This window comes from Hypomesus nipponensis, chromosome 11, assembly GCF_054491055.1.
Source record: "Hypomesus nipponensis isolate SF chromosome 11, ASM5449105v1, whole genome shotgun sequence".
NCBI classification, from domain to species: domain Eukaryota; kingdom Metazoa; phylum Chordata; class Actinopteri; order Osmeriformes; family Osmeridae; genus Hypomesus; species Hypomesus nipponensis.
The window spans coordinates 12,447,802-12,474,682 of NC_140371.1; the positions used below are offsets into that span (position 1 = coordinate 12,447,802).

General features: G+C 39.6%; 2 protein-coding genes across 2 annotated transcripts; both read right to left on the reverse strand.

Moving 5' to 3' along the window:
- Positions 1 to 223: 223 nt before the first annotated feature.
- On the reverse strand, positions 224 to 7,605 carry LOC146268150 (inactive pancreatic lipase-related protein 1-like). Its single transcript, XM_084709656.1, has 12 exons — positions 7,551 to 7,605; positions 7,204 to 7,358; positions 6,882 to 7,004; positions 6,608 to 6,742; positions 5,687 to 5,795; positions 5,298 to 5,417; positions 4,968 to 5,087; positions 3,921 to 4,039; positions 1,819 to 1,945; positions 1,472 to 1,583; positions 1,103 to 1,270; positions 224 to 334 (listed from the first exon to the last, which is right to left on the reverse strand). Exons 1-12 carry the CDS (start codon positions 7,603 to 7,605, stop codon positions 268 to 270), a joined length of 1,410 nt encoding a protein of 469 aa, XP_084565782.1. The 3' UTR covers positions 224 to 267.
- A 5,908-nt stretch (positions 7,606 to 13,513) lies between these two features.
- pitx3 (paired-like homeodomain 3) lies at positions 13,514 to 26,142 on the reverse strand. Its single transcript, XM_084709946.1, has 4 exons — positions 25,959 to 26,142; positions 20,457 to 20,583; positions 17,545 to 17,750; positions 13,514 to 15,042 (listed from the first exon to the last, which is right to left on the reverse strand). The coding sequence occupies exons 2-4, from the start codon at positions 20,563 to 20,565 to the stop codon at positions 14,476 to 14,478; spliced, it is 882 nt and encodes a 293-aa protein (XP_084566072.1). The 5' UTR covers positions 20,566 to 20,583; positions 25,959 to 26,142; the 3' UTR covers positions 13,514 to 14,475.
- Between the last annotated feature and the right edge of the window lie 739 nt (positions 26,143 to 26,881).

The following is a 26,881-nucleotide window of genomic DNA, read 5'->3' on the forward strand; positions in this document are numbered from 1 at the left end:
TGGAATGCTTCTAAACGGACGAGCTACCATTTGTGACAGTAATAACAGTGGCATTTAAAGCATAAAACAAGCAACAGTGAAGTTGTCGTGATCACAATGGGATGCTTATACTCTTTACAAAGTAGTTTTTTCCTTTGACTTTCTTTTAGTTTGATCCTGTTTAGCTTGAATGTCAGTTAAGGGACAGATAATCAGACCAAAGTGACTCAGCTAGATAGTTCAGCTTTATTGAATTGGCCAGAATTCCACGTATGATCGTTCCTCAATTCATTGGCAGGGGTTCACTTTCTGCTTGAAGCTCTCATGTACAGGCCCTTCTCCACAGAACGCGTAGCTGCAACACACAGGAGAAGAAGAAGAAGTTTGGCAAAAGGAATTGTTTCACTGCCTATAGTCAAACCATGGCCTTCCTGTCACCTTTAACACATCATTTTAGACTAGGATGATCCCAGTGCAAGGTCCCTGATAATACCTGAATGGTCTTTGAACCATCTCCTTGGCGTTTAGTTAGATGAGTCAATGATAAAAATTGATTAGCATAACATTCTAGTTCTAACGCCAGTCTATCACGATGATCATGATATCTCACATCACATTGCTATTCAAAAAATACATATTTCCTGAACTGATATTTCACTGAAACATGGATACCACGTTGCCCTCTACTGTTTGTTGAAAAATATACATTTTAACATTGGTCTCTCTTTCTCTCTATAAAAATGCATTACTTATTAGACAAATGTAAATAAAATGACAGGCAACACATTTCAATCCTCAAAACTGGGAGGTTAAGCTAGCAGCAATGCAAGTTTTACATCAGCCTGGCCTGAGAGAGAGAGTTCTGTGAGAGGCTTCGCACCACCACTAGAGGGCAAACAGTCTGCATCAATGAAATACACTCGCTTGTCTTGAGAGCTGTCAGCAGAGAGTGACAGACAAACCAGCAGGGCAAATAGAAAGTCCCAAAAAAGCTTCTAGTTCAAGGCAAACAGACCAGCCGAGCAAAAGTCAGACATGCAGACGAGTCGAGGACGGTAGATGACCTGGCAGTCAGAGACCCACACAGGCCAGCTCGCCACGTCGACCAGACAGTCCCACTTACGTCTTGTTGTCGCTCCCCCGGACAAGCTCAATCTGTGTGGCGCCAAACTTGGGGAGCAGAGGGTTGTAGATGTGGTTGTTCCAACGGAAAGTCATGTGGGTTACCTCTCCAACGTTTTGCTCTGTCGTAAGGGTGGCCTCGTAAGAGGAGCCTGGAGTCAGGAGGCCCCTGTGACAAACCGTTTGGTTCTTTAGTCTTGTCCTTTTCTTGCAGAATCGCATGTATCACAAATGCTTGGCTGTAAATTGTCAATATTTTGGATTCTGGATGTGATTAAAACAGCATCGAGCATTGTAACTGTTTATGTGCTGTTGTTACTATGGGATAATCTACAGTAGATTTTGATGGTTTATTTAAATGTGTACTCACACATGAATCTGAAGCAGAGGAGTGGAGCCCTGATCTCCGTGGAGTGCCACATGTAGGAAGCCAGGTTGGGATCTGGTACCATTAATGGTCACGTTTGCTCTGTACACGTACTCTGGAACAGAAACAGATCACAGTAAACCCATTAAGTTCCACCAACAAAACAAGTTGTCATCGACCCACCATTTATATGGTCCTAAACCTTTTTAAGTCAGCGATGTCAAATGTTTTTTCATCCACCACTCATACTCACAATCTCAAGAAAGAAGGAACCGTTTAGAGGGCTTTTTTCTGAGAATCAAGCTAAAGGTGATTCAAGACACATTAAAGGATTGTGAAAGAGCACTTACGTGAAAAAGGTTTAGCTTTGCCGGTGTTCAGGTAGAAGTTTGTCTTTGAAACTTGAGAGATGCCAAACTTATCTGCGAAGTGGCCCATGGTGGGGCACACTTTGTTGGCACAAGGGAAACACGTTCCCTATAAAGACATGCAGAAGAACCAGGTGTATGAAGTCATCATCCTGTTATAGGTCAAAATGGGCAGGTCGACAAGCAGAACAATCCCTTATATGGTAGTGTGGTTGTATACATTTTATTTTTTCTAAGTTATTTTTAGTATTTTTTTATAAGGATAAATCCTGATTACAATGTACACATAATTATTCTGCTGTATTTTAATGTTAGATTGAAAAAATAATGGTTCTAGATTTTGCCTCACATGCTTGGAAATACTCCACATATTTAAATAATTAAAAAAATAATTCAACAATACCACATGAGATTGAATGGTTTGGCTGAATACCAGAAGGGTAGTAGGTCTGAAACCTCAGGCTGAGTACACTGTTGATTTTCAACAGTAAGGCATGACCTTGACGTTTGGTTTTTCAAGCTTCAATTCGCCGCTGAGCTCTTGCCAAATAAACTAATGGGACGCCATCTTTGATGCTTGGTTTACTTTATTATGGGTCTACGCTCTACATCCAATGGTGACAAAACAACCTTTTAACTCAAAGATTATTTGTGAAAATACGTTCATCTTTGCTGTCCAAAATGTGTTATTTCTAAGATAGATCACGGTCATTGTTTTGTAATATGTGTATTTTTATGTTGTAAATTACTGCAACTTTACATCTTATTCTATAGTTTATTTTTATTCTAATTCCACTTAGTATTGTTAGATATGTACCCTTAGTATAGTTAGTCCTCATATAACATTTTTTGATTCCTATATGTTTAATGTTTGCACCTTCCTGCCAAAGCAAATTCCTTGTCTGTGCAAACATTCATGGCGAATAAAACCCATTCTGATTCTGATTCTGATTAATTTGAGCAGAGTGATGCATGTTTAGTTAAAAGTATCAGTGCTGTTATACAAAATGTCAGCACTCATGGAATGCCTCTTGTCCAATCAAATGACTTGGTTGGACCTAACTGTTGTATAATATGTCGCATCACCAAATGGGATCTGTGACCTTTCATAGTTCTAGAACAGTACTGGTCAGTGGTTTTCACAGGTTTAAGAAACTGTCATGAGTCATTCTCCATTACTGTACAGCTCAAGGGGAAACATAAAACGGGATCTTACATTTTACGACACAGCACTTTCCTCGTCTTGACGCCTACACTCGAGGTGTCCCTGGGAGCAATAATCTTTTCTCAAAGCAGTTTCTCACCTTCAGTGTCAACACCAGTGGATTTTCAAGCACCCCCTGAAGTAAGAGAGAACCCTCAAAGCCTTGATTTGCTCCCCCTCAATTTTGACATGTCTTGAATTGACGCCCTATAAATATGGAGATTAAGATTACCCTGCTTTTGTAGTGCTTTACAGTGTGGGAACAGGTCAGTTTATGGTTGTCAACTGGAGGTGAAGGAATAACATCCAAGGGCGTTTACGAGGTGAACAACAAGGAGGCGTTGCCGTGCCGACAAGGGTACATGGTCATAAGAGGTCATTTGGGGCGTTCCCGGGTCCTGTTTGATTGGGACGGGGCTCAAAGCTAGGATCAACTGTCATTAACACAGACAGCTGCAGACACAGGCCCTCACTGCAGTGAGGCATGGGGGAAGCCCGGCGGGCCCAACCCCCACCATGCCCCCCAAAAAACCCAATCCCTCTGAATCAACTTCTTAAAACTACAGAAACGGTTCACAGCCATATCGATGTCATACACAATGACAGGTGGTGGTGCCCTCGGTCCACATGCACTCCCCGCCTAGAAGCCAACGATGCAACCCCCACCAACTCTCCACTGTTTGCCACCCCATGCCCCCCACCCCACCCCACATCCCCTCCAACCTCCATGTCACAGCCACCCCTGAGTCATGTTTAAATGGAGGACACTGACTCCGTTGTCTGGACACCTGACTCTCTTCTCTCTCACACCTCCGGGGCTGCGGCAGCAAGTTTTTCGAGGAGGATACCTTGACACCCTAAATGCGGTGAAAACACTTACGGAGTCGAAAGCCTTCTTGTCAGAGCAGGGATATCCCGCAAAGCCGGTGGGGTTTAGGATGCTCTCTCCGTAGTACTCATAGGATCTGAGGTGGTTGCAGACGGAAAATTTCCGAACGCCTTGCAAGGAAACAGGGGACACACAAGAGACAAAGGAGGGATGAGGAGACAGGGACGACTTAAGTGGTCGACTGAAATCAGTCGACTGTAAACTACTGAGTAAGAAAGCGTCAACAAAGCAGAGGTCGGCAAATTCATAAAACGGGACTGACAGTTGTGGAGTGACAACGTGACAGATGTCGCAAATGAGAGAAGAGGGTTCAGAAAGGGCAAGGGATAGAGAAGAGAGACAGACACAGAGACAGAGAGAGAGAGAGAGACATACACAGAGACAGAGAGAGAGACAGACAGACAGAGAGAGGTCATGGGCTGTGTTGTTTTGCTCTCTGCGTGGTGCAGAACCAGGCGCTCCAAGACTTCCAGCTATGTGGCCCTGACTCCCACTCTCCCTCTCTTATCTGTAAGATCAAGTGGACAGATTTCATCTGTGCCCAGCCCCCCCCAGGCATGGCACCAATGCTGCCACATGAGCCTCGCCGCGCAGCGGCACACATCAAAAGCAGCCCGTCAGCCGTTTCAGAAAAATATTTGCTCAGATGAGTCTATCTGGAAAAACCTTGAGAGGTGGTTGGTTTCTTTATGATATTTCCATTGAGTCCTGTCCAATATTCAGAGAGGATTATCTGTCTTAAGACACTCAATGTATATACAGTATGTGTATATACTATATATACACATACACATTGCTAGTTTGCATTCCTTTTTGACATAGTTGAGATTTATATAAAGGCCTTTTATTGGGTCCGATAATGTTTTACAATATGAACATAATAACTTATCAGCTGTCAAGGTCACTTCTTATCATTAATATGCTATGTTAAGGTTGAATAGGATACTCCAGATGCAAACTGCATCTAAAAGATGTGTACAAGTGTATGTGTGTGTGTAAACATTTTTCTTCAGAGGCTGCTTTGAGAACACAGCTTACCTTCCCAAATCCCATCAATGTCAGGATATTGAGAGACGGGGTTCTTCTTACAGCCAGGCATGTGTTCTCCTCCGTTGGGGAAGAAGTCAACATGACCAATGGCCTGAGACATACCCAAACCTGTGAAGTAAGTCAAGTTAAATATTTATTTGAGGATAGGTGCATAATTGTCTACATATTGATGCTTAATTGGGATATTTACAACTCAAAAACAACTTTTTGAAACTTCTGAAAGGCTAGTCGCTCATCAGGATTTTGTTTATCAAACTGCTTTACTTTGTACTTTTCTAACTCTTCCCAGTGTTATCATGAATCAAAAGTGGATCGTACCAACAGTTGGGTTGAAGGGGAGGGAATCTGTGTGAATAACATCCACAAACTTGGCATCAGAGGCGTCTAGGCGCACCTTTTCAACTGTGCCCTGGAAGTAGGGCTCAGTCGGGTCCAGACCTGCCCAATATCCAGAACATTCATATTCAGAACAAAATTCATAAAATCCTGAACAACTAATTAATTGGTCCGAAATGTAAAATAATACAGATTATTTTGTTGAAATTTAGTTGTACAACCTGAAAAAAAAAAAATCATGACTGAGTTGACATAAGTTCTTTTAAGAGTTGATATTCTTGTTCCATTTCTTTAAATGTAAGTATATCCACTCTGGATCAGGTCAGTGTTAAATCAATATGTACATTTTGTCAAATTGTTACTGTGTCAACCTGTGATGCGTCCCAGATTTTTGGTTCGGCTTCCAGCTTCCCCAGCAGCGTGAGCCCCGAGACTGTGTCCAATGATGTGGAACGTGTCAACCCCCTGCCTGGTGGTGTCCTATCAGAAACCAGGCTTGTTAGGGTTGTCCTATCAGAAACCAGGCTCGTTAGGGTTGTCCTATCAGAAACCAGGCTTGTTAGGGTTGTAGTCCTTGCCCTATTTGCTCAGCGTGAGAATGTATAGATTGCAGCAGATGTGGCCTAACTCTGGAGTACTTTTTGTGCTGTTTGACCTCATTATCACCTTGGCGTGTTGGTGAGGTCACATGCGATTGTCCAGGACATAAACCATGTATTACAAAATGTTTGCCAGTACAGAAAACCTAGTTAAAGCCCTTATTCAGAAAATTGTCAGGTCCAAACCATCATCAATATTTTACTAATCCGAATTGCACAGAAACAACCAACAGAACTTATCTAAAGTGTCCCATTGTAAGACCCACACCAGGAACACAGGCCACTCCACTCTCTGTCTCTCCGGAATATTAACTAGTGGACAACAATACACCCCTTCTTAACCACCTCCAGACCTCTTGTCCCCCAATCCAAAAACACCCTGATCCAGCTCTATCCTTTGTTGCAGAAAGGGACTCCTCTATAAGACCCACACCCGAAACACGACCACACCATACTCTGCCTTTCCAGAATATCAATTACAAGACCATCACACAAACACTTATCCCATGTTGTTTTATTTAAACTCTGCATTTGGATCTTACCTCATTCATCTTGTCTTGCTACCATCCCCCCCCCGCCCTTCCGACACCTTAGTGTGAGAATTGGTGTTTCATACTTACATACTTTTATACATTTCCTACAAATATTTATGGAGTGTGTGAATCTTGAGGTTGTACTCTGAACAATGCATACCTTGATAAACTTGATCATTTTGGCCACCTGGGCTCCTACGACCCTGGCGTTATTGACTGCCTGGGGATATGTGGTCCTCGAGCCCTCTTTCCAGTCCACAACAATACAGTTACTGAACTCCACTGGCACGATGGTCTGGAAAGACAATTATACAGTCATGATCTGCTTATTGACAATATCCTTAAACACAACATGTTTGTGTTGCGCATGTTGGATGAACGTAACATCAAAGCCCCATCTGTATTCCACTTTAAACAATTGCGTCTGAACACACCTTACACATATCCACTGGCCAGTTTTCATTCTCCTTCGACAGATAACCATGGATGATAAAATGGGTCCTGCCATCACTGTCATAGTTTGATCCCTTGAGACTGGCTTTGTCAGCTTTTAGCTCCTGTTCATACATGTAATGGCAGTAAAAACGTTCATGTTAGCATACTGTACACACAATGCACTACACAATAGCTTGACAGGAGAAGAGTGCGTGGTTAAGATCAGGACACACACAGTTGTTTTCATTTGGTGTACACAACCCATTAAGAAAGATTCAAAGTTTTTTCATGAATGACCACATGGTAAAGGTTGCTACTAGCCTGGAATTGGTCGAGGTTGGATGAAGTGTAGAGAAGGAAGCGGGTGCCAATCTTCTCTGGGCTCCAGGGGAGACGAGCAATAGGTCTCTCTGCTGTCCCTCCCCAGGGGACATTGTCCTCAAAACAATCCAGTTTGGGGTAGCATACTTTTTCACCTTTTAAAGCAGTCCCATAGATTGTGAACACACACACACATAGACATTGTACATTTAGCCATGCATACACACACATAGATATACAACTACACACCATGAAAACCTTCAAATGTTACGTATTTTGACCTTCCACCTGAGCAAAAGCTTATATGAAATGAAATGATGGATAACAGCACGTATACTTTTCCTCACCACATGCAATGCCTAGAAGGCAACCAAGAAGACCCAAAACCCAGACAGCCGACATCTGAAAGAGGAAGACAAGCAAAAGAACAAACCATGAGCCCAAATCTCCAAAAACTCAATAAATAGCACTTTTGTACTCAAGCACACACAGTTAACCGACACTTACATTGAACACAGGCATTTGGGCTGAGACTCCCTGTCCTTTTATATATGCCAGCCTGGCCAGATTGGGCCTACCTATAGCACAACACAGCATGGAAGGTCAGGGAAACCAGCAGGTGTGAGCCAGTGTTGCCAAATCTCATAGAGTATTTTGCATGCTTTCTGTTTGTTAAGTCCAATAGGGGGTTCGTTATTGTATAGTGTGCAAATTCATGGTCAAGGACAGCAGCTTTGACAGGTGTTCCATGTTCCTTTGGATAAGAGCACCAACTTGACACTTTGCACTATTAAGTCATGTGTTCAAAGTATAAACTCTGCTAAGTAAAAATGATTTTGTATTTCTATATGGCCAATGGTATGTGGACACTGCTCAATATACAGACACCTGTCAGTTAATCTCTCATTCCAAAATCATGGACATCACTGTAATATGGACTCAGTTCCCATTTTGCTTATTTTGGAGTAAAGTGTCCAACAAGCTCATACAGGTTTAATTGTCAGATGTCCACACATTTTTGGCTATAGTGCATGTGTAGGTCATGCACTGCTCTTGGATCACTGAATTGTCGTGCTAAATATGTCCAAAAGATGGCACTAGAGAGCAATAAGTAAGTCTGCTTTCCGTAGTGTCCTCCCTGCCTCCAACTGGTTTGTTGTCACATACAACAGAAGGTCTATGGCGATTGATTGATTTTAAACAACCAAATACGCTTTAAAAATTGTAAAATTTAAGGAAGTTGTATGTTGCCTGAACACATGACTAACTATTGCATTCATGTTTCAAACTTATTCTGCAACAAAATAGTTGTAAGACCAATGATACTTGTAAGTAGGGTGTAAAAACTTTTAAAAACAGAAAATATATTTTTTCAAATCATTTCACTTGTATCCAATATAAAAAATGTTTTAAATAATTGACAGAATCTTAAGTGTAGACTAATAATGTTTATTACCCTTGAACTGCAATGTTGCTTCTTAATATATTAGGATCACAAGCAAGAGACACTCTCCAGTGATCAGGTAGAGAGAACTGGAGTTTTCAGAAGACATAGACCAGATTTCAACCAGTAAGTGAACCAATATGATCAGGTAAACAAGGAGGGAGGACTAATCTTTGCCAGATGATGTTGTCAAAGCATTTGGATGGTCATTGTGGAGTTAAGTGATTTTGGACAGAGGCTAATCACATGTGAAAACAGCCTGAAGGTGCCTTCTCTGGTGTAGGGCTCTAGGATAAAAAATAATAAAAAACAAGTTTAATTAAAGGTGTCTAGGATTGGTTTAGTGAAGCGCCTCGCCTAAATTTTCATGAGACAAATTAATGTGTGCGTCCGTGCGTGTGCATTTGTGAGTGCCATTTATTTGAGTTTAGTAGTAATCTTTACCGCTGGTTGGTCGTATTTTTTGCAGCCTTTAAAATATGTATTTAAGAAAAACTTTAAACATTTAGATCCCAGTTAGTGGACAAAACAATCGCAATATCAATCAGGTGAATATCTTAGAGTAGAGTGGAGGGTAGACTGTAATTCACTTAAATTGAACTAATCTATAATTAAAAGGGAAATCCTACTTGTTTATTCCTTTTCTCTCTATGTCTGTGTGTTTGTATGTACGCCTGTGTGTGTGTATACTGTATATCTGTATGCTTGTGTGAGCGGGGAGCGGGGGGGGGGGTAATATAAAAGAGAAATGACGTGCAAGACAGAGCTAGCTGGAGGGCCAGGGAGAGAGAACAGAAAAGCCGTCAGGTTCGTCTGCGGGGGCTTACTGTCGGAATGTTAATCCAGTTAATGTATTACAGTTGGAGAAGAGGAGGACCACAGACTGAGCTGAGCCTTCAGGCCCGGAGCCTCTCCAAAGCATCAGGACTGAACCACAGTCCAGGCCTGTCATTATTTGAGAATTACACGCAGAGGCTGCCTCTAAACAATAGTGTGTGCAGTTGCTCTGTGTGTGTGTGTAGGGGCTTTGTTGAAATTAGTATTAAAAGGTAGGATAAGGTGGCAACCGTTAAAAGAACAAGGTTTAGGTCCCCAATGGAGCCCAAATTGGACTAGGTGTGTTGCTTTTTCAGGTTTCAGTGTCTGTGTGGTCCCTTTCCCAGCTCCTTCAGGATATGACTTGTCAGACAAAACTACTATTACTCCTATTGTGAGTCAACTCCCTCAGATAAAGATGTGACAGCACAGGTGTTTCTGAATGTGAATGTAATTGTGAAATTGCAGGCTTTGTGTCGACGGAGGAAACATGTACGCTAGACACTGTAAATATTGTATGTTATATTGTAGTTGTATCGCTACATCTGCAGGCTAACATACAGTATCTTGTTAGTACCTTTGCTTAGAGAGTGTTCACTCTTTTCCTTGGATAAGAACAGGGATTGTAAGGGCTAAGGGATTGTGGATACATGTTGTTTTAAATCTGCAAAATATTCATGGTCCTATGGCATACAGTTGATCGCTAAAAGTAAAAATGCAGAAAAGTAAACAGGCTGTTTGTGCTACAGATTGAGCAAATCAGTCAAAGAAATAGAATGAAAGTCACTTTGCACTGAATTGTAAATGTTTGAAAAGTAATTCCAGAATTCTGAATTTTCATTGATTAAATTATCTTTAAGGAACAAGAAGTCTATTTTATATATTCTGTTTGCATGTTGAACGGTCACTTCTGTGACACTTCAAAGTGCAAATTCCATTTACTATATGGCTGTTATGTCCTTAAATGTAATTAAATTGTCATTGCCAAAGATATCTGCAATTAGCTAATTAAAGAAACCAAGAAGATGATCTTTCACTGTTTTGAGTGTAAGAGTATTTATAGCTGGGAATTTAATAACTGTTTTCATTATGATTTTCTAATTAGTCGGCTTTTGGTGTGATGGGTTTAATATCAACAAAGCTGAGAGATATAATTATCTGAACTAAAGACTCTGGGTATTTGGTCTATGTACACAAATAATAGGCTTAATATAGTTAAGTTGTAATGACTAACTCTAAGCAATCAGTACCTTGTAACAAAGGCCCAGATATGCACTAACTTTCTCTTTAAATGCATTGTCACTGTCTACAGTCTACTGTGAAACAGATAAGTATTATTGTCCATCAAACATGATAGAAAAAAAGACGCAGGATGTCTTTAAATTTCATTGAGTAATAATAGCATGTATCAGAGAAAAAACATGTATTGCAATACATATGGTCATTTATTTCATGTTGACAGGTAATTGCATGTTTCTGTTATTAACAATTTTCTCACTCTGTACTTTTGTTTAACCTAAGTAGACACAGTGCTGTATAATAGAAAGCCTGTCAACACCCCTTGATACTTATTGTCCATAAAGATATTCTTGAAGAGAATAAAATATCCATCTTGCTGTCCTGTTGCTCATCTTTTGATGACTAATTCCATTCCATTAAGAAACTGAAGTGAAAGCTTACAGTACAGTTTTGGTGTTGCTGGACTGCAACTACTTAGCACTGAATTGACTCAACAATGGATGTGTCAAGGTGCTGTACGGTATAGGAAGGTAGAACAGTAACAGTTAAACTGGTCAAAAGTCATAGTCCAAATACTTATTTAGCACAGGAAGACAAGATAGGTGTTTGTCTTCGTTACTTCAAATGCCTGGAAAATGCCTTTGAAGTGTATGTCAAATGGTTAAGCATAATGCATAGATATAGTTTCCTTGAAAATAAATCTTTTTCAATTCTTCACCAGGCCAGTGACAACAATACAACCACTTATCCTGTCTCTTCTCTATTCTCTGAGGTGATCGTTATCATCTCTACAAGTTCTCTTCAAGATATTTCCAGACTATGGTTTTGGACCAGTGAACATGTGTTTTCCTTTTAGCACTTGTGTGTGTTTAGTGCCTTTATGTGTGTGTGTGTGTCCTCTGTGGTGGGATATTGATTGTAAGTGGTGTGTGGAAGAGGAGGCAAAACACTGACTTTTCCATCTCACTCCACGAAACACAATCCCATAAAAAGTCTATCAACAAACAGGAGAAAGGTCTTAATAAATACCCAAATATCAGTGCAGAACCTTATCTGTATTTCATGACTTAATAGTTATTTCCAAGAATTGGTGAGTTTGAATGCATCCCTGGCAAAACTGATTTCAAATTTCAAAACGAGTACAATTGACATCAATTTAAAATGTAATTTTCTTAAAGGATTAAATGTGTACAGAAATGATTAAATGCTTACACACTTTCACAAATTGAAGTAATGTGTCCATTGTAAAACACACAGAAAGAGCACAAGATGGGGTCAGTAATATCACTCAACATGTTTAATGCAATGCATGAAGATTTCTGTACAGAGCAAAAGCATGTGCAGATGCAAATGACATAGCAAAAGACAATTAATTCAAGTATTTTCCCAAATGTTTGTAGAATAGTACTCCCCTTGTACAGTACTCCAGTTCCACATGATTTACTTGTCAAATATAATGTGTAAAGCATCATGCCGTGATGTAGAGCAGGAACTTGGGAAGAACATTGTTCAGTGCTCAACTCTAACTATAGTAACAATGACATTAAAGCCTATTCCTGTTTGTGAAGGGATCATACCAAAACTAACCAGCAATGTGCTTGTTTACATTATATTTTAACCATCACGGCAAAGTAGTGATTGTTGTCTATTCCCCTCCAATGAAACAGCAGAATAGAGAATATTTTTCCTTGTTGTTTAGAGTTCACAAAGCCTGGTCAGTTGGACAGCTGTAGTGGCTTTTAGGTCAGACACAGGCTTCAATGTTCAGAAGGTAGAAAGGTTCACATTCCAACCCAGCCAGAAAAGATTGTGTGGTATAAGCAGTGTATTAAATGAGAACCATGATCAGAGGTCCACGTCTCGTCCCTTATTGGCCCCTTTGGTCTCTTTACCTACTAGTATGAAGTTTCAATAAACTGCACTGACTATATAAGTGATTGCTGGCATAGTAACTGGAAGAGGCAAACAGTGCTAAGAAGCTAATAAAAATGTTGCTTGCAGTAAGTGAAAACACTATAAAACTTTCAAATAGACAGCCATTTTAACTTGGGTTGCCAGTAACGTGCCGCAAATGGTTGTTTAAAATAGTTGTTAAATCATACAAATAAAAATAATCTAATGATGTAAAGCACCGTAGAAAAACACATTTTAGTCCCTTTCTACAGTACATTTAATTCCAACACGTAACGTTTGTGAGAAAATAACAAATAAATACTTTCCGTAATGTTAAAATTCTCTAGGTGGCATGTTAAAGCTCTTTGAGTGACAGTTGATCTTGGGAAAACTGGCAAGCTAGAAATAAGTATGCATGGGTACTAAACTACAAAATGAGAACAACATTGTTGTAAAATATCACCGTCAGTGCCAAGTGCCCCCGCTTGACAATAGAGAGTTTGTCCCCTGAGATAGGAGTCTACAGGGACACCTCCCAACCGCTTACGTAATGTTGGCATTGACCACAGACCATCTGAAGCATGGCTCGAGAATTCCTCCCCTGTTACGGGATAGCCTGGGGACCGCACTGTGGCTACTGCTCAAAGAGTGTAGGTCAAACATATCGGTGACCAGCCAACGGGAACATCTATATCTCTACATCTGTCTCCCCATGTCCTTGTTGCGTAATGTTGCCATGGAGGTGAGATGGCGTTTCCATGGTGTTGCCGTCATGTCCAGAGAACATTGTGTGTAGGTCTGTGTCACTTTGTCAAATGTCAAGGGCCGTAGATGATGAGAAGACAAAAAGCAAGAATAATTATCGTTTCTTACACAGTATTTACTCAAATAGCAGTCTTAGTTGTTCATAAAAACAGATCCGTTTTATTCATTTTAATGAGACAAAGCAGGCTACACCAAAAAAAGCTTGTTTTATAACAACTGCACTCTTACATACATTTTTACAGTAATGGACTCCCTTCATATAACACCACACAAATCTATATATTCAATGGCTTTTTGGGGGGTTACTTTAAAAAGGTTCTGATATTCTGACAGATGTGTAAACCGTGATGGTTTTGTCTAACTGATTTTTTTATGCTCTCTGAAATGATGTCCTGCTACTTTTCCTATCTCTCCTGATGTGAACTATGACCCTGGACCTTCTGAACTGAGTGGAATTTATAACAAAGATTCAAATTCCTAAAGAAAGTTCTCATAGTACATCAATCTATGCTCTTGAAGAACATGCTTTTCTTATCTTCAAATAACTACTTTTCATAGATAGTTTTGTCACATACAAAACGGAAAAAAAGTCCATTATATACATCCTCTTTTCCCCGTATTGCAACCACAGGTCCCTTTTCCTGCGATGGTGGTGGAAAGCTTCAACAATGATTTCCTTTTGGCCAAGATGTTGACCACCAGTGCAGTTGCAGCATTCAGGTTTTTCTTTGTTTTCCTTAAATTCACTCTTGTCATGCAGTCCAAAACAATTATAGTTGATATAATCTTAGAAATCCTCATTTTAACAGTTGGTCGGTTCAGCAACAAAGTCTCAGCTTATTTGAGAGAGTTCTTTGAAGCGTGGTGGTCCATCTGGGAATATAGTTTTGTCTCTGTTTAAGCTTATTCCTGTTGTGTACCACCCCTTTTCCTCAAACAACATCATGGTAGTCAGTCCATACCGCAGTAACATATTTCTTAGATTCATGGATGTAGTATGGGGGGACAGGAGAAGGTCTATTAGCTGGGAGCAGTGGGGCAAGTGGATTTGGGGGAGAGAATACAGGTAGGTGTTTTAGGACTGGGGGGTCGGGGTGGGAGGTTGTGGTCTGTCTTCATACTGGCCGGTCCACTGCATACTGGCATGGGCTTAGGTTAGACACTGGGTTCTGAACAGCCGGATATGCAAAATTGGCGTGCTGCTTGGCCTTGAGCCTGAGGCTGGCGAGGCTGGAGTTGCAGGTGTCTCTGTACATATAGGGGCTAGCCGAAGTGGCATAGGGGCAGGTGGCCGCTGTCACCGCCACTGAGTTGAGCGTGGGGCTGTTGAGGTTGTTGAGGTTGCCCAGGTTGTTGAGGCCCGCACCGGGCACCCCAGCCACAGCTGAGGGCACCATGCTGGAGCCCATGTTCATGGAGGGGATGGAGCTGGGAGGGGAGAACATGGGCTGGGAGGACAGGGGGCTTACATTCATGGAGTTGAAGAAAGGGAAACTTTTGGCTGACAAAGGGCTGCTAGCCAGGCTCTTGGTGGCCCAGTTGTTGTAGGAGTAGCCTGAGTACATGTCGTCATAGGGCTGCATTAGTCCATTGAACTGGGTGCCAAAGCCATTTTTGCACAACTCCGCTTGTTGGTTCCTCTCCCTTTTCCTCCATTTAGCACGGCGGTTCTTGAACCATACCTGCAGGCAAGGAGACAAAGATTGATAAATATGTGTTTTCACGTTAATCTTAATTCATGATGGTGAGTGGACAAACATTTCCAAGATGATCACAAAGAAAACGATGTATACAAATGTATGTGCAGTACTCCAAACACAACTCAGATAATAATAAATGCTAGATATCAGCTATTTGAATACATGGGATAACTACTATAATTTTTGCAAATGTAAACATGATGTGTTGTACCAACCACTCAATTCTTTTACCAGTAAATAATATAACTAAACTGCTAAGTTGCATTATTAAAAGTTTTAATAGCAGCAAAGAATCCCTTTTTAATTTAATTCAAAAACATGTCTAAAATCAGGAAACCTTTCAAATAGTTTTGGCAATATCCAGTGTATATTATGACACTTTGAAATGAAAAACGTGTTTAAGAAACTAAGTTGAAGCGTATTATCAAACAGTCATATAAAGTATGGTTTATTAAAACTAATCATTCACTTATTTTAATTATGAGCTCTGACAGAAAAGTCCATGACACTTCACATTTGTCATTTTAAGGTTCTATTTTAAGAGGGTATAAAATGGATTTACATTTTAATGGCAAATTTTTTATGAACATATCAAATTAAGTTCCCAATAGAGAAAAAACACTTCCCTTCAGTGTTCGTTTTTAACTGAATTTTCAGAAGCACATTCTTTTATGAAGACACAAAATGTATAACCCCACAATTTTTTACTGAAAAGCGAATGCATACATAAACATATAGTAATGTCATGCAGACAGTTGTTTCAAAATAATAATTATTGTAATCACTGTCCTGTTTATACAAAACGTTCAACCAGTTCTGTCTTTCTAATATTGTGGGCATGGAAAGATTACCCTCTTTCAAAAGGCTTGGTCTACCAGTACCACATCTGTTATGATAGTAACAGAATGCTCCAGACTATTAAATGTGGAGCTCAGTGTGTAGCACCAAGTTTTCCATCCTACTCAGTGACAGTGGGTAAACCCCCTCAAGGAGAGTTCTTCTCGCACCCTTAACTTGACTCTGGGGCAATACTGTTTAACTGTTAATGGGAAAATCTGAATGTCAAATGGTTCAATGGGAAAGGTTATCAAACTAAACCTCACTTTCCTAAACTGGTAAATGACCAGCATGACCAAATGCTCAACTTTAAATATATGAATTATATTATTGTTTTGTTTAAAACCAAAGGCAATTAAAGGACTTCGAGGGCTGACATTTGTATAGTCTTACTAACAAACAATTTTTTCCTTGGTGGATTGCCTCAATCAGTGATAAGTACATACAATATACAATATAACATGTATTTTATCTGTGCCTATCTTAAGACACACATATTTCATGGAATAACATACAACAGTATTTAACATGCACCTTAAGAAGGCAAATTTGTCTACTACGATCAAATACGCTGACAAATCCCATAAATCAACATGACAGGGGAAGTATCCTCGGTATGCCAGTGGAATCTGCGTCTACCTTGGATTATAGTGGAACGTGAAGGGTTCAGAGGGCTACTGATGGACATTAGGACATAGCCCATGTGTGGTCTGTTGTCCTTTCAAAATAACAACCAAGACTGCCTGCTATGTGACCTTTCATACAGCCAAGTTGATCTGATCCATTACTTGTCAGACAGGCAGCGATTGTATTGTCGTCCATCAGTATGTGCACCCACCTGCTCCACACTGGGTGTGGACCAAACCTCTGGGCTGGAGAAGGAACATTTTAGGATTGGGGCTTTGTGCCCTTCTGACCTTTGTGTTACACACTATAATGTATGAATAGAGGACCTTTCTTTGGTGTAAATATATACTTCTCTGTATTTTGAACACAAACATGTCTGATATAGGAATGATCCAGGAATAATATAATGTACATCCCTGTTACCTAACCAACCAAAGACACACATTTAAACCATGTATGAATTACTTACTCATCCATGCCTATGTTCTTGTACAGTAACATCTGATACAACTTTTCATACAAGAAGTCTGTCTTGAAAGTGTATAAAACAATGAAACTCAAATAGAGGTAGCATTGATCCAGTACCCACCCACATAGAGCAGTCCCCGCGAAACAACTATCACTCAATTACTCAACAATAAATAATTGCTCAAATACTCTTTTCTGCATCATCCTCACCATCATTATCATCATCACCATCATCACTATTATTGTAATCAACACCATCATTACCACCACAACCGTTATCATCACCACCATTATCATCATGATCACAACCACCATCATTATCACCACTGCCATCGTCACACCAACATAATTTTCATCACCACCATCATTATCCCCATCATTATCATCACCACCATAATGACCCACCCCACCATAATTATCACCATCACCACCATTGGCTTTATCACCACCAACATCATTATTGCCACCACCATCAACACCACTGTCCAAATCACGACCACACCAATAATCACCAATATCATTTTCATCATGAGTGCGTGAGGGTTTACCCACCCTGACGCGTGCCTCCGTGAGGTTGGTCCACACAGCGATCTCCTCCCGTGTGCTCATGTCTGGGTAGCGGTTCCTCTGGAAGGTGGCCTCCAGCTCCTGGAGCTGCTGGCTGGTGAAGTGGGTCCTCTGCCTGCGCTGCTTCTTCTTCAGGGAGCCGTCTTCGGCATTGGACTCGTCCGTCTGGTTCTGGTGGGATTTCTCTGTGTCTGGAGGAGCATCAGGAGGTGGACCCCCAAGAGTTAACTACAAATTCCATTGAGAATTATCAAGTTCTAGTTCAGATTTTGAGATGTGCTCAAAGTAAAATAATGTATTTGGGAGGTTTTAGTGGAAAACATTTTATTCTAAGCTGCATAGCCATCTTTTAGTCAAGAAAACTCTATCCTCGACAGATGTTTTTACACTTCACAAACACTACTAAAGTCAAACCAACAACAATGTAACCGATCACATAACAGCTCATTAGACCTATATTGCAGAAAACAACTAATCAATAATTGCCTTCCTTTGGCCCTGAAACAAAAATCACAAAAAGGGTGGGACAACACAACCATGTTATGTCTACCAATGAACCATCCTCTCCTAATCAGAGTTCCGCAATTTGAGGACCCCACAGAAAGTGCAAAATTAGCTGGCTCCCTAATCCCCTGGATCAGGCTTTTGTGACTGGGCAGGTTTGGGACTGTTTGGCGAAAGCTTAGCTCTGTAGGAGGAGTTTGAAATGATCAGTGGGGTTTAAAAGAGACTCTGCAGGGCCACCAGCAAAACCAATAAGGCCAAACCGAGGCTGTTATCTGCCAGTAAACTGACACTGGTTTAGCCATCACTAAAAGCCTAAATCTGTCCTGACTCCCATGTCACAATACAGAGGGGAGGTCAGAACCCTTTAAAACCTATTGTGGTCAACAATGGAGGCAATCTTACTAATAAGGTCCCTGCTTGTTGTAGAAAAGATTGGTTTGCGATTTAACTTATCAATGGCAATTGGTGGCATTTAATTCTAGTGTTTGTTGATCACCAAAGTATTTTTTATTATTTTTGATTTGGTTATTTCTCAATTAACATTGAAAATGGATTGATCACATATTTATTGTCATCATAGTTGGGGCATGTCACAGCAATTCACCTTTGTCCTTTTAAGGATAAAAGTGACTTTGAAGCTATTATCACTACAAGCCTTGCCACAGACTTATTCTTAGACAACCAGAAAAGTTACGATGATAATGAACAGAAAGTGAGAGACGTCTACACTAAACGGTTCAGTGAAACAAGATTATAAATAAGTAAAGGCTTTACAGTAAATTAACGTTCCGGAGGGGCAGCCACAGGCACACATTACACTGATGACATTTCTTTGAATGTCGTTGAGGCTGATATGGGGTGAGATATTCTCAGCTCCAGAATGTCTGAAAGCTTGTTAGGGGTGGATTTATGAGCAGAGGTTGCAAAGCCAGACACAGTTGTTTGGCAATTAAATTTGAATTTATGCGCTTGTCCCCTGGATGAACAGAGACAGGCAGGGCATGGAAGTGTAGGTAGAATGCATGTGCAAATGCATTCATTTAAAAAAACATAAAGACATACACGCAAAGACATGCAACACACACAAATGCAAGCGTATACACGCATACACAGCCCAACACACACGTGTCAACAAACTCACACAGTTGTAAAATAGCGGTTTGTGCACAAAAGGCTCCAAATATTCGATTTATCTATTTGGAAGCATTGGATATTTGAATCCAACTACTAGGTCTATGTCTTATTTCAGCATCTCTGTTTCTATTTCATGGGCACCGATTATTTCCAGTTAAATTAATCGGTATTTTATTAGATTTATTTTTACAAAACAAACCCCTTTGTTCACCCTTCGTGAGAAACCTAGGCTATACATTTTAAAACAGAATGTTGACTATACTCGTAACATCAAGAGTTATCTAGCTTCATTATTAGTTTGCTAGTTTAAAGAATCTGTAATGGCAAACTTTTATTTGTTTGATTAAAATCTTAATGATCTAGGCCTATAAAGCTAGGAGGCTGATTATAATTTCATGTACGAAAATTTACTATGAATTCACAATGAATGTCCATAATATTGAGGGTTTCATAGACACAGAAATAAGAAATAGTCATATAAAACGATTTGTAAGGAATAATAAATATATTCACTCTTAAGCTTTTTTAAATAATCTGGTTTTCAACAAATCATACAACTGAATAAGACAAAAGACTATCCACGAACAGCACAGATTTGGAGCGCAAAATAAATGCTAAACATGCCCCATGTTTCTCTTCTACCCTGTTTTGCAACCAATATCGGGGTAACTCTGCAAAGAGCTTGTCCATTTCGTTTAAAAGAGACCCAATATGCTACTTTAGTCACGCTTGTGAGATCAGTTGGTGCCGCTAGATTCTCAGACACGTCATTGATTTGTGCACAAGGATAAGCTTGCAGATGATTGCTCCAATTCCTGGAGACATGTACTCTATATCCAGTCCCATGCATGCAAAACAGCAAATGCCTATAGGCTATGTCAAACCATAAAAGCTTGGCTATATTATACATGTTATAATGCGTGAATCCTCAACATAATTGTCCATCAAATAACTTCAAAGAAATTAGGCGTAGGCCTATATGACTACAAATTGGCGTGCGCTCACTCCGTTCATCAAGGAAAACATTGTTTACAATTATAAGCCTGTACACCGGAGCTAAATGACTAAATGTAAATCTAAATGAATTTGACGTAATATTATAGCTAGTCTATGTATGCCTACCCAAATTTAGGCCTCGAAATAGCCCACTACAAATATTGTTTCGTACTACTTGTTGAAATTGTGTATACCAGAACAACTCTGTTATATCCTGCTTTACAAATAGTCATGAAAAAGGTCATCGACTTAAAACTGACCGCTGTTGTCTTGACCTTTGCATCCCTGATCATGTTGAGGGGTCCCGGAGTCCGAGAGCGATAGCGCCGGGCTACGGGCTTCACTGTCCGTCAGAAGGTTAAAATCCATAACCCCGGCCGACAGACTCTGCAAACAGCAATGCGACACATTTCAGCACAAGTCAATATAAAAACAAACATAAGCTTATCAATGTGATCGTTAATATGGCTATATTTAGTCATTTTAGCCTAATGCCCACTCATTACAGAAATTGCTGGAGGAATTATCTTTGTGTCTCTGAACAGCAACGAAAAATATAATTGAAATGTAAAGTAGGATCTATAGGCTACTAGGCCTATATCTTGTCTACAGACCACATAACACTTCATTGCCTATTTTTCGATTAGAATGTAATTTTGTCACGTTATAATTTAAAAAGAGTAACCTTTTTCTGTCTTTGCGACTGTCTCTGTCTATTTTTGATCATTTGGTTATTGGCATAAACTTATCATGATCCGTTCAACTAAAATAGTATCCTTGTGAGGGAGACTGATACGTAATAGATCCTAAAATAACAGGTCGTTTATTTATACAAGCGCAGTTAACACCTTTAAGATATGGGGACACAATCACTCCCTCAAAGCTTCATGAGATTTATGATGTCGTGGCGGGGTTTAATGACGGGGTAGGTTCCAGTCCACTAGCCACCCTTTAAGGGAGTTCCCAAAATGAGAAGAGAAAACAGGCTAATAACAGCGGTATCATTTGTTGGACAGGATACACTAAAAGTTGTATCAAAACTAGAAGAAAGTAGCCAATTACTTCTCCTTTGACATTTTAGTTTCTGATCAGTGTCTTCGTTTTCGAGAACAAATTCCTTTGTTGTCTCTATAGCCCTTTTTGCAAGCAATGTCACAAAGGGATTCACTTGCGCCCATAGCACTACACCTAAACCAACTTAACACAATGTTTCCCATGCACGCATCTTGTTATACTGGCTGGTTTACTCCATGTGCCATATTCCAGTCTGTACCTCCCATCTCATCAAACGTATTTCAGCATAGGAAGTTAGAGGTGCTCATATGGCATAAAATCACAACCCCTGATCGATCCAGTACTGACCAAGAGACCAAGTCCATCAAAATAGTGCTTCCCATTTAGCTAGCAGAGCATCCGGGTTCAGAGGCTTTTAACTCTAACAAACTTTTATTTCTTGCCATTCAGTCATTAGGTTTCATAGTCCCATTAGACAAGGGGAAATGAATAGCTAATGGGGGGACTTTTTTGTTATATTTTAATATTTATAGCAAAACATGTTAAAAAGAATAAATTAAAAGTGCACATTTGATCATATTTTTTAGTTCAATGCATCAGGGAGTTATTATGGCTTTGCAAGAATATAAAATCTAAACCTCAATATCTATCTTAATTGTATTGTGTTAAACCATGTTTCAGAACTTCTGTTTCTCCTTTAAATTAGCAATGACAATAACATCAAAAGATTTTAGGAGGAACAAGCAAGTGCATAAAATGACAAGTTTAAAAGAAAAGACGTAATGTACAATATTCCAGACTGGATTTGGATTGCTCATTCTGTTAACCTATGGCACAATTAGCCAGAAACCTTTCACAATGTGAAACTTACACAATGTGGTTGGTATAATTAAGAACAAATCATTGCACAGCAGGACAACTCACAAGTCTATCAATGATATGTGTAGTTTCTCTTTGCAGAAAATTCGAGATTGAGGAGGATAAAGTTAAATAATGGTAGAAAAATGGCTTTACCATACACATCTAATTGTGGTGTCCCATTGTTTGTCATACAAATTAATGTAATAATAAATTTGAAGCAATTCTCAATATTAAAAGTCAATGTAAAACTGTAGCAAAAGTAGCCTCCTCTAATGGGTTCTGACAGTCTTTGACTTGAGCTCTTATTTGTTTGATGTTCTTCTGTTTTCCCATAAATAAAGTAACCCTCAATGGTAGTCTCATCTTCTAGAGCTCAAAGAGTACTTGCCTGATAGCAACAGCTGTCCTTTGTATGTATGTGTAGCCAAGACAAGTATCCCCAGTGTACAGTATTTTTGGTCATAAATATGAATATGACCCAGTCAGACACATATCCACCGTGACAATGATGGATGAGCCAGTGTCAATGTAGTGCTGAGAGGCTGGCTATCTTGCCAGGGAGGGAGTTGGGGTGACGCAAGCTGGTCATTTTGTCTGGAACAAGGTGTCAGTGCCCCCTTTGGAGGTGTGACATTACTATATTTCAAACTCCAAATCAAGACCATCCCCCCAGTGCATATGATATGGCCAACACGCCATCATAGACCTAACAAGGGGACTAATCTCAAATGTCTTCTGTGAGAACTGTGTACCGTGAGTTTCTCTACAAACATTCTGTGGGAACTGCTTTGCATGTCCCCACATCACCTCACATTGAAAAGGACTTTGCTGAGCAACAGTATTGTTTCTTGTTTTGTTTATGGGCAGTTTTGCTAAATAGATTTTTTAAATATGGCCTACTTTTAAACATAAACATTTCAAACTAAACCTTGTGAAATTATTCTACATTTTAATTGGAATTATGCTAAATTATGATCAGTTTTAAATTGAAGATAATTTTGAATGCATATTCCTTTGTTTAAAAAATGATAATGATAACATTTCTCTTATTGCTACTGGTTTCAATCTATTTCTGATAACATAACTACAGTTTAAGGAGCCCTCCTGAACTTGACATTTGATCATATTTGTCCTACCTTATCTTTATAGAGCTGTACCAATCCTTGTTCATAACCTGACATGTTGAAATGTTACAAGCAAATTACTTGTCTGACAACAACCCACGATGATTCACAATGTAACCCATAAACGAGTTGATTAGAATTTTTAGCATATTATAAGGAGATGTGTTAATATGCATTGTGCAGCCTATAGGCCTATAACCCTTTCACATCGACATTACAAGTGTGTTCCATCTTTATCTGCAGTCTATACGTGCTCAAGAAGCGTAAATCATTACAATCAAACACAGACGTTTGGTCATATCCTAACTGAGGGAAATCTTTTGTGTTTGACGTGGACTTTTGTGTTTGCTAGAGCGCTTTGGAATCTTTGAACATCGATCTCATTATAGGCCTATGTAATAAATAAAAAAATTAAGCAAAAATTCTCTCATTTTTCCGAACATTGGTGGGTCCATCTGTTGGTGCTACTGAGGCAGACTGCTCATATTTCCACGGACCTGCATTAGCATTGGAATTATTCAGAAACGCGTCGAGAATTAATTCCTTGGATTAAGACTTGATTAAGATGTGTGTCACTTTGCTGTCTGAGAACTTATTAAGGGTCTCCTCGAGGAGGCGGCAGATGGAATTTCGGCCCAATGTTTGTAGATGTTAATTTCTCCCCTCCTAACAGACATTTGCATAAGACTGGGAGTGTCAAAGAGAGTTTTTCATCAACACGAGACATAACAACCCAGTCTGATGAACATGTCATAAAAATAAACTTTTGGGCCTTCCAGATAGCTATTACAATTAGGCTAAGCAGTCTTGATATTGCTGCAGTTAACTTTAAACTGGAAGATTGGGATAGTGTCTCAGGACCAAGACTAAAGGAATTGGTGGTAGGCTAATTTGACTGCAACAATAAATAGGCTAGCGTATCCGAACAACGTATATAGGCTAATTGTTACAAACCAAATAGCTAACAAATCAATAAAAAGGCTTTCAATCGAACAAGGTTGTTGGGATATCGAATATCCCTTGAAATTATTTCAAAAGCGGAAGACTGTATTATTATTATTCAAACACCAGGGGCCCGATGCATATTCGAAAATTACAGCATTGATTGTATGCTATTAAAAGGGATAGATAGATTTCAAGCCAAGTGAAAACACAAACTCACAAACCACATTAACAACCACATTATGACATACATATAGGATAGTCCTAATATAGGCTAATGAAAACTTGCTAGTAGGCCTACTTGCCGAAGAAGTAGTTCTACAATTATTCAATTAAAACGCGTAATCCAAGGCTATAGAATTAGCATGTAAAATCATTTTAATTCAAGTGGTGTGAAACGTGTTCGATGGTAAAATCAAAACCTATGACAGAATTGGCCACAGGCCCAGAGCCAAATTTATTTTACCGATAGAACAAGTCGCTATTTTCATAAACAAATTAAAAAGCAATCAACGCCTGAAGTAGGCCTATGATAAAAACGTGTGTAAATACATTTGTTCTTGAGGTCACTTTCACGCTTTTGATGGAATACAAATAATATAGGCCTTTTATTTTAGCAACCAATAAACGAAACACAATTGCCCATTTAATTTGTCTCATTTAGTACCTGATATTTTCTAACATAAAAAATGTTTATAGCCTAGGTTAAATAGCAATAACAATCCATTTTCAACACTTTGTTTTGACATTTCGAACACGGCTCAGTAGCCCATGACTCAGTAGCGCACAACTTGCTCAAAAAAACAGAAGACTTCTGGAACACATTTTTTTTTTGGATAAAGCATATTTACCATAGGCCCATAGGGTGCCATGGAAAGCCCAATTGGGGTTAAAGAAAACAACGTAGACCTAATTGATATTGTTCAAGTTTAAACTACAGGAAGAATGAGCGGACACATGATTGTAGAGGCGCTCTAGGCTGACAGGGGAAAGGGAGCAGGAGGTAGAGGGGGCACGGCTTTGGTTTTCATTCTGTGGTCTCTTGTGGCTCAAGAGCACCTGCCACCTATCAATTTCGGTAAGATCCCCAAACATTTTTGACCTCTGAAATGGTTTCACATCGAACGCGCTCACAAGTCATAAAATTATGGTTTGTGTGTTACTACTACTAGCCTAGTAGGCTTATTTGTGTTTTGTTTGATAGAGAAAAAAAAACTGGTTACAACAAATAAATAAAAAGTAATAAAGTGTCCTTATCTGCGATATATTATAAAGTAGACTCAATTAAATATCATTTATACTTTAATGAATTCATTATTTAGGAAAGTGACGCTACTGTTATTTTCAACAGAGCGTGGAATATTGTGGAATATTTTCTGCCCAGCCAGCATATAGGCTGTGCGCGAGTCTTAATAAAAAGTTAACATGAAAGTAGGGCCTATAATAGCACATTTAATCAAGTCAATTTATGAGTTGGTCCATAAACTATACTATGAGTCCGAAAGCACTATTGTTATCATCATCCAACAACACCGTGAATATTCAAAGTAAACTTTCTTTGCTTGGCCTATTTGCATTTTCGTTCACTAGGTCTATATGAACTAACATTTAGGTTATAGTTAATTATTATCGTACCACGGGTCTTGTGTGGAGTAAGGATGACAGTTTATGGTTTAGGAATAGACACCCTTCAAGCAGTAACTCGGGATGATGAACCGATGTTTGCTTAATTTTGACTGTATTCTCTACACGTGTTGAAACAAGAATCATTTCACGTTATTTACAGGTGTACAAACAGATACACTTGGACCTAATACTCACATGAAATCCCGCTTTGGTTAAATTAATCCCTGGATAGACTAGCTTGGTGTGAGTTATTCGTTGTCCGAGAGGGATGTTGCTGACATGTAGAAAGTTCCTCTGGCTGTAAAGTAAAAAAGCGTCAGTTTCCTTCTCTCAATGCAGTCAGACATGAAGACAATCGAAGAGGGAAAGCTCGATCCCCATACAGAGCGGGGCAGACTTTATGCTAAATATCGTGTGCGACAGGTCCACGGTAGAAAGGACTGCCCACTTCACAGCTTTTGCTTGCCCCCCCACCACTCTCGCGTAACAGCACGCACACACCAACACTCCCTTACTACTCTCTCTCTCTCTCTCTCCCTCTCCCTCTCTCTCTCTCTCTCTCTCTCTCTCTCTCTCTCTCTCCCTCTCTCTACTTCTCTCTCTGTCGGTGTCTGTCTATCTCGCTCTCACAACATACGACACAATGCATACAACTACAATATAAGCAGCACATCATAGGCTTCACACAATCGCGCCCTCTCTCCACGACTTTAGCATGGAGTTTTGACATGCGCTTACATTTGGATGGCGCAGTCCATGCCGATTCCCCAAGCAGAGGATAGAGACTCTATACTACAGAATAGCCGACTGCAAGCAATCATTACACATGACTTTTCCTTCGCTATGTTCTCTCTCCTTCAAAATACTCCAAAACAAGACACCGGCAATCTGTAAATAGGTATTGGGGTTACATTCTCGTCTTTGCAACTCAATCAAGATGCATGACACCTGAAAGGCACATGATAGGCTAGCTACAGCGACTTATACAAGATTTCAAAGTTAAAAACTGAGGAGATTGCTCTATAGATACATCTATATAAATTGATAACTCCATTTGATTATCTATTATAAACAAAAATGGGATTTGAATTTTACATGCAATAATCTACCAATTCATG

Bases quoted from the DNA above. Each gene is read 5' to 3' on its own strand.
- LOC146268150 (XM_084709656.1), bottom strand. From the start codon at position 7,605: ATGTCGGCTGTCTGGGTTTTGGGTCTTCTTGGTTGCCTTCTAGGCATT. The intron at 7,005-7,203 runs GCTAGTAGCAAC...ATGTATGAACAG, and splicing joins CCAACCTCGACCAATTCCAG to GAGCTAAAAGCTGACAAAGC. The intron at 335-1,102 runs GTAAGTGGGACT...TGTGTGTTGCAG, and splicing joins CGGGGGAGCGACAACAAGAC to CTACGCGTTCTGTGGAGAAG.
- pitx3 (XM_084709946.1), bottom strand. From the start codon at position 20,565: ATGGATTTTAACCTTCTGACGGACAGTGAAGCCCGTAGCCCGGCGCTA. The intron at 17,751-20,456 runs GTCAGTTTTAAG...ATGCTCCTCCAG, and splicing joins CAAAGGTCAAGACAACAGCG to ACACAGAGAAATCCCACCAG. The intron at 15,043-17,544 runs GTGGGTAAACCC...CCTTGCCTGCAG, and splicing joins TCACGGAGGCACGCGTCAGG to GTATGGTTCAAGAACCGCCG.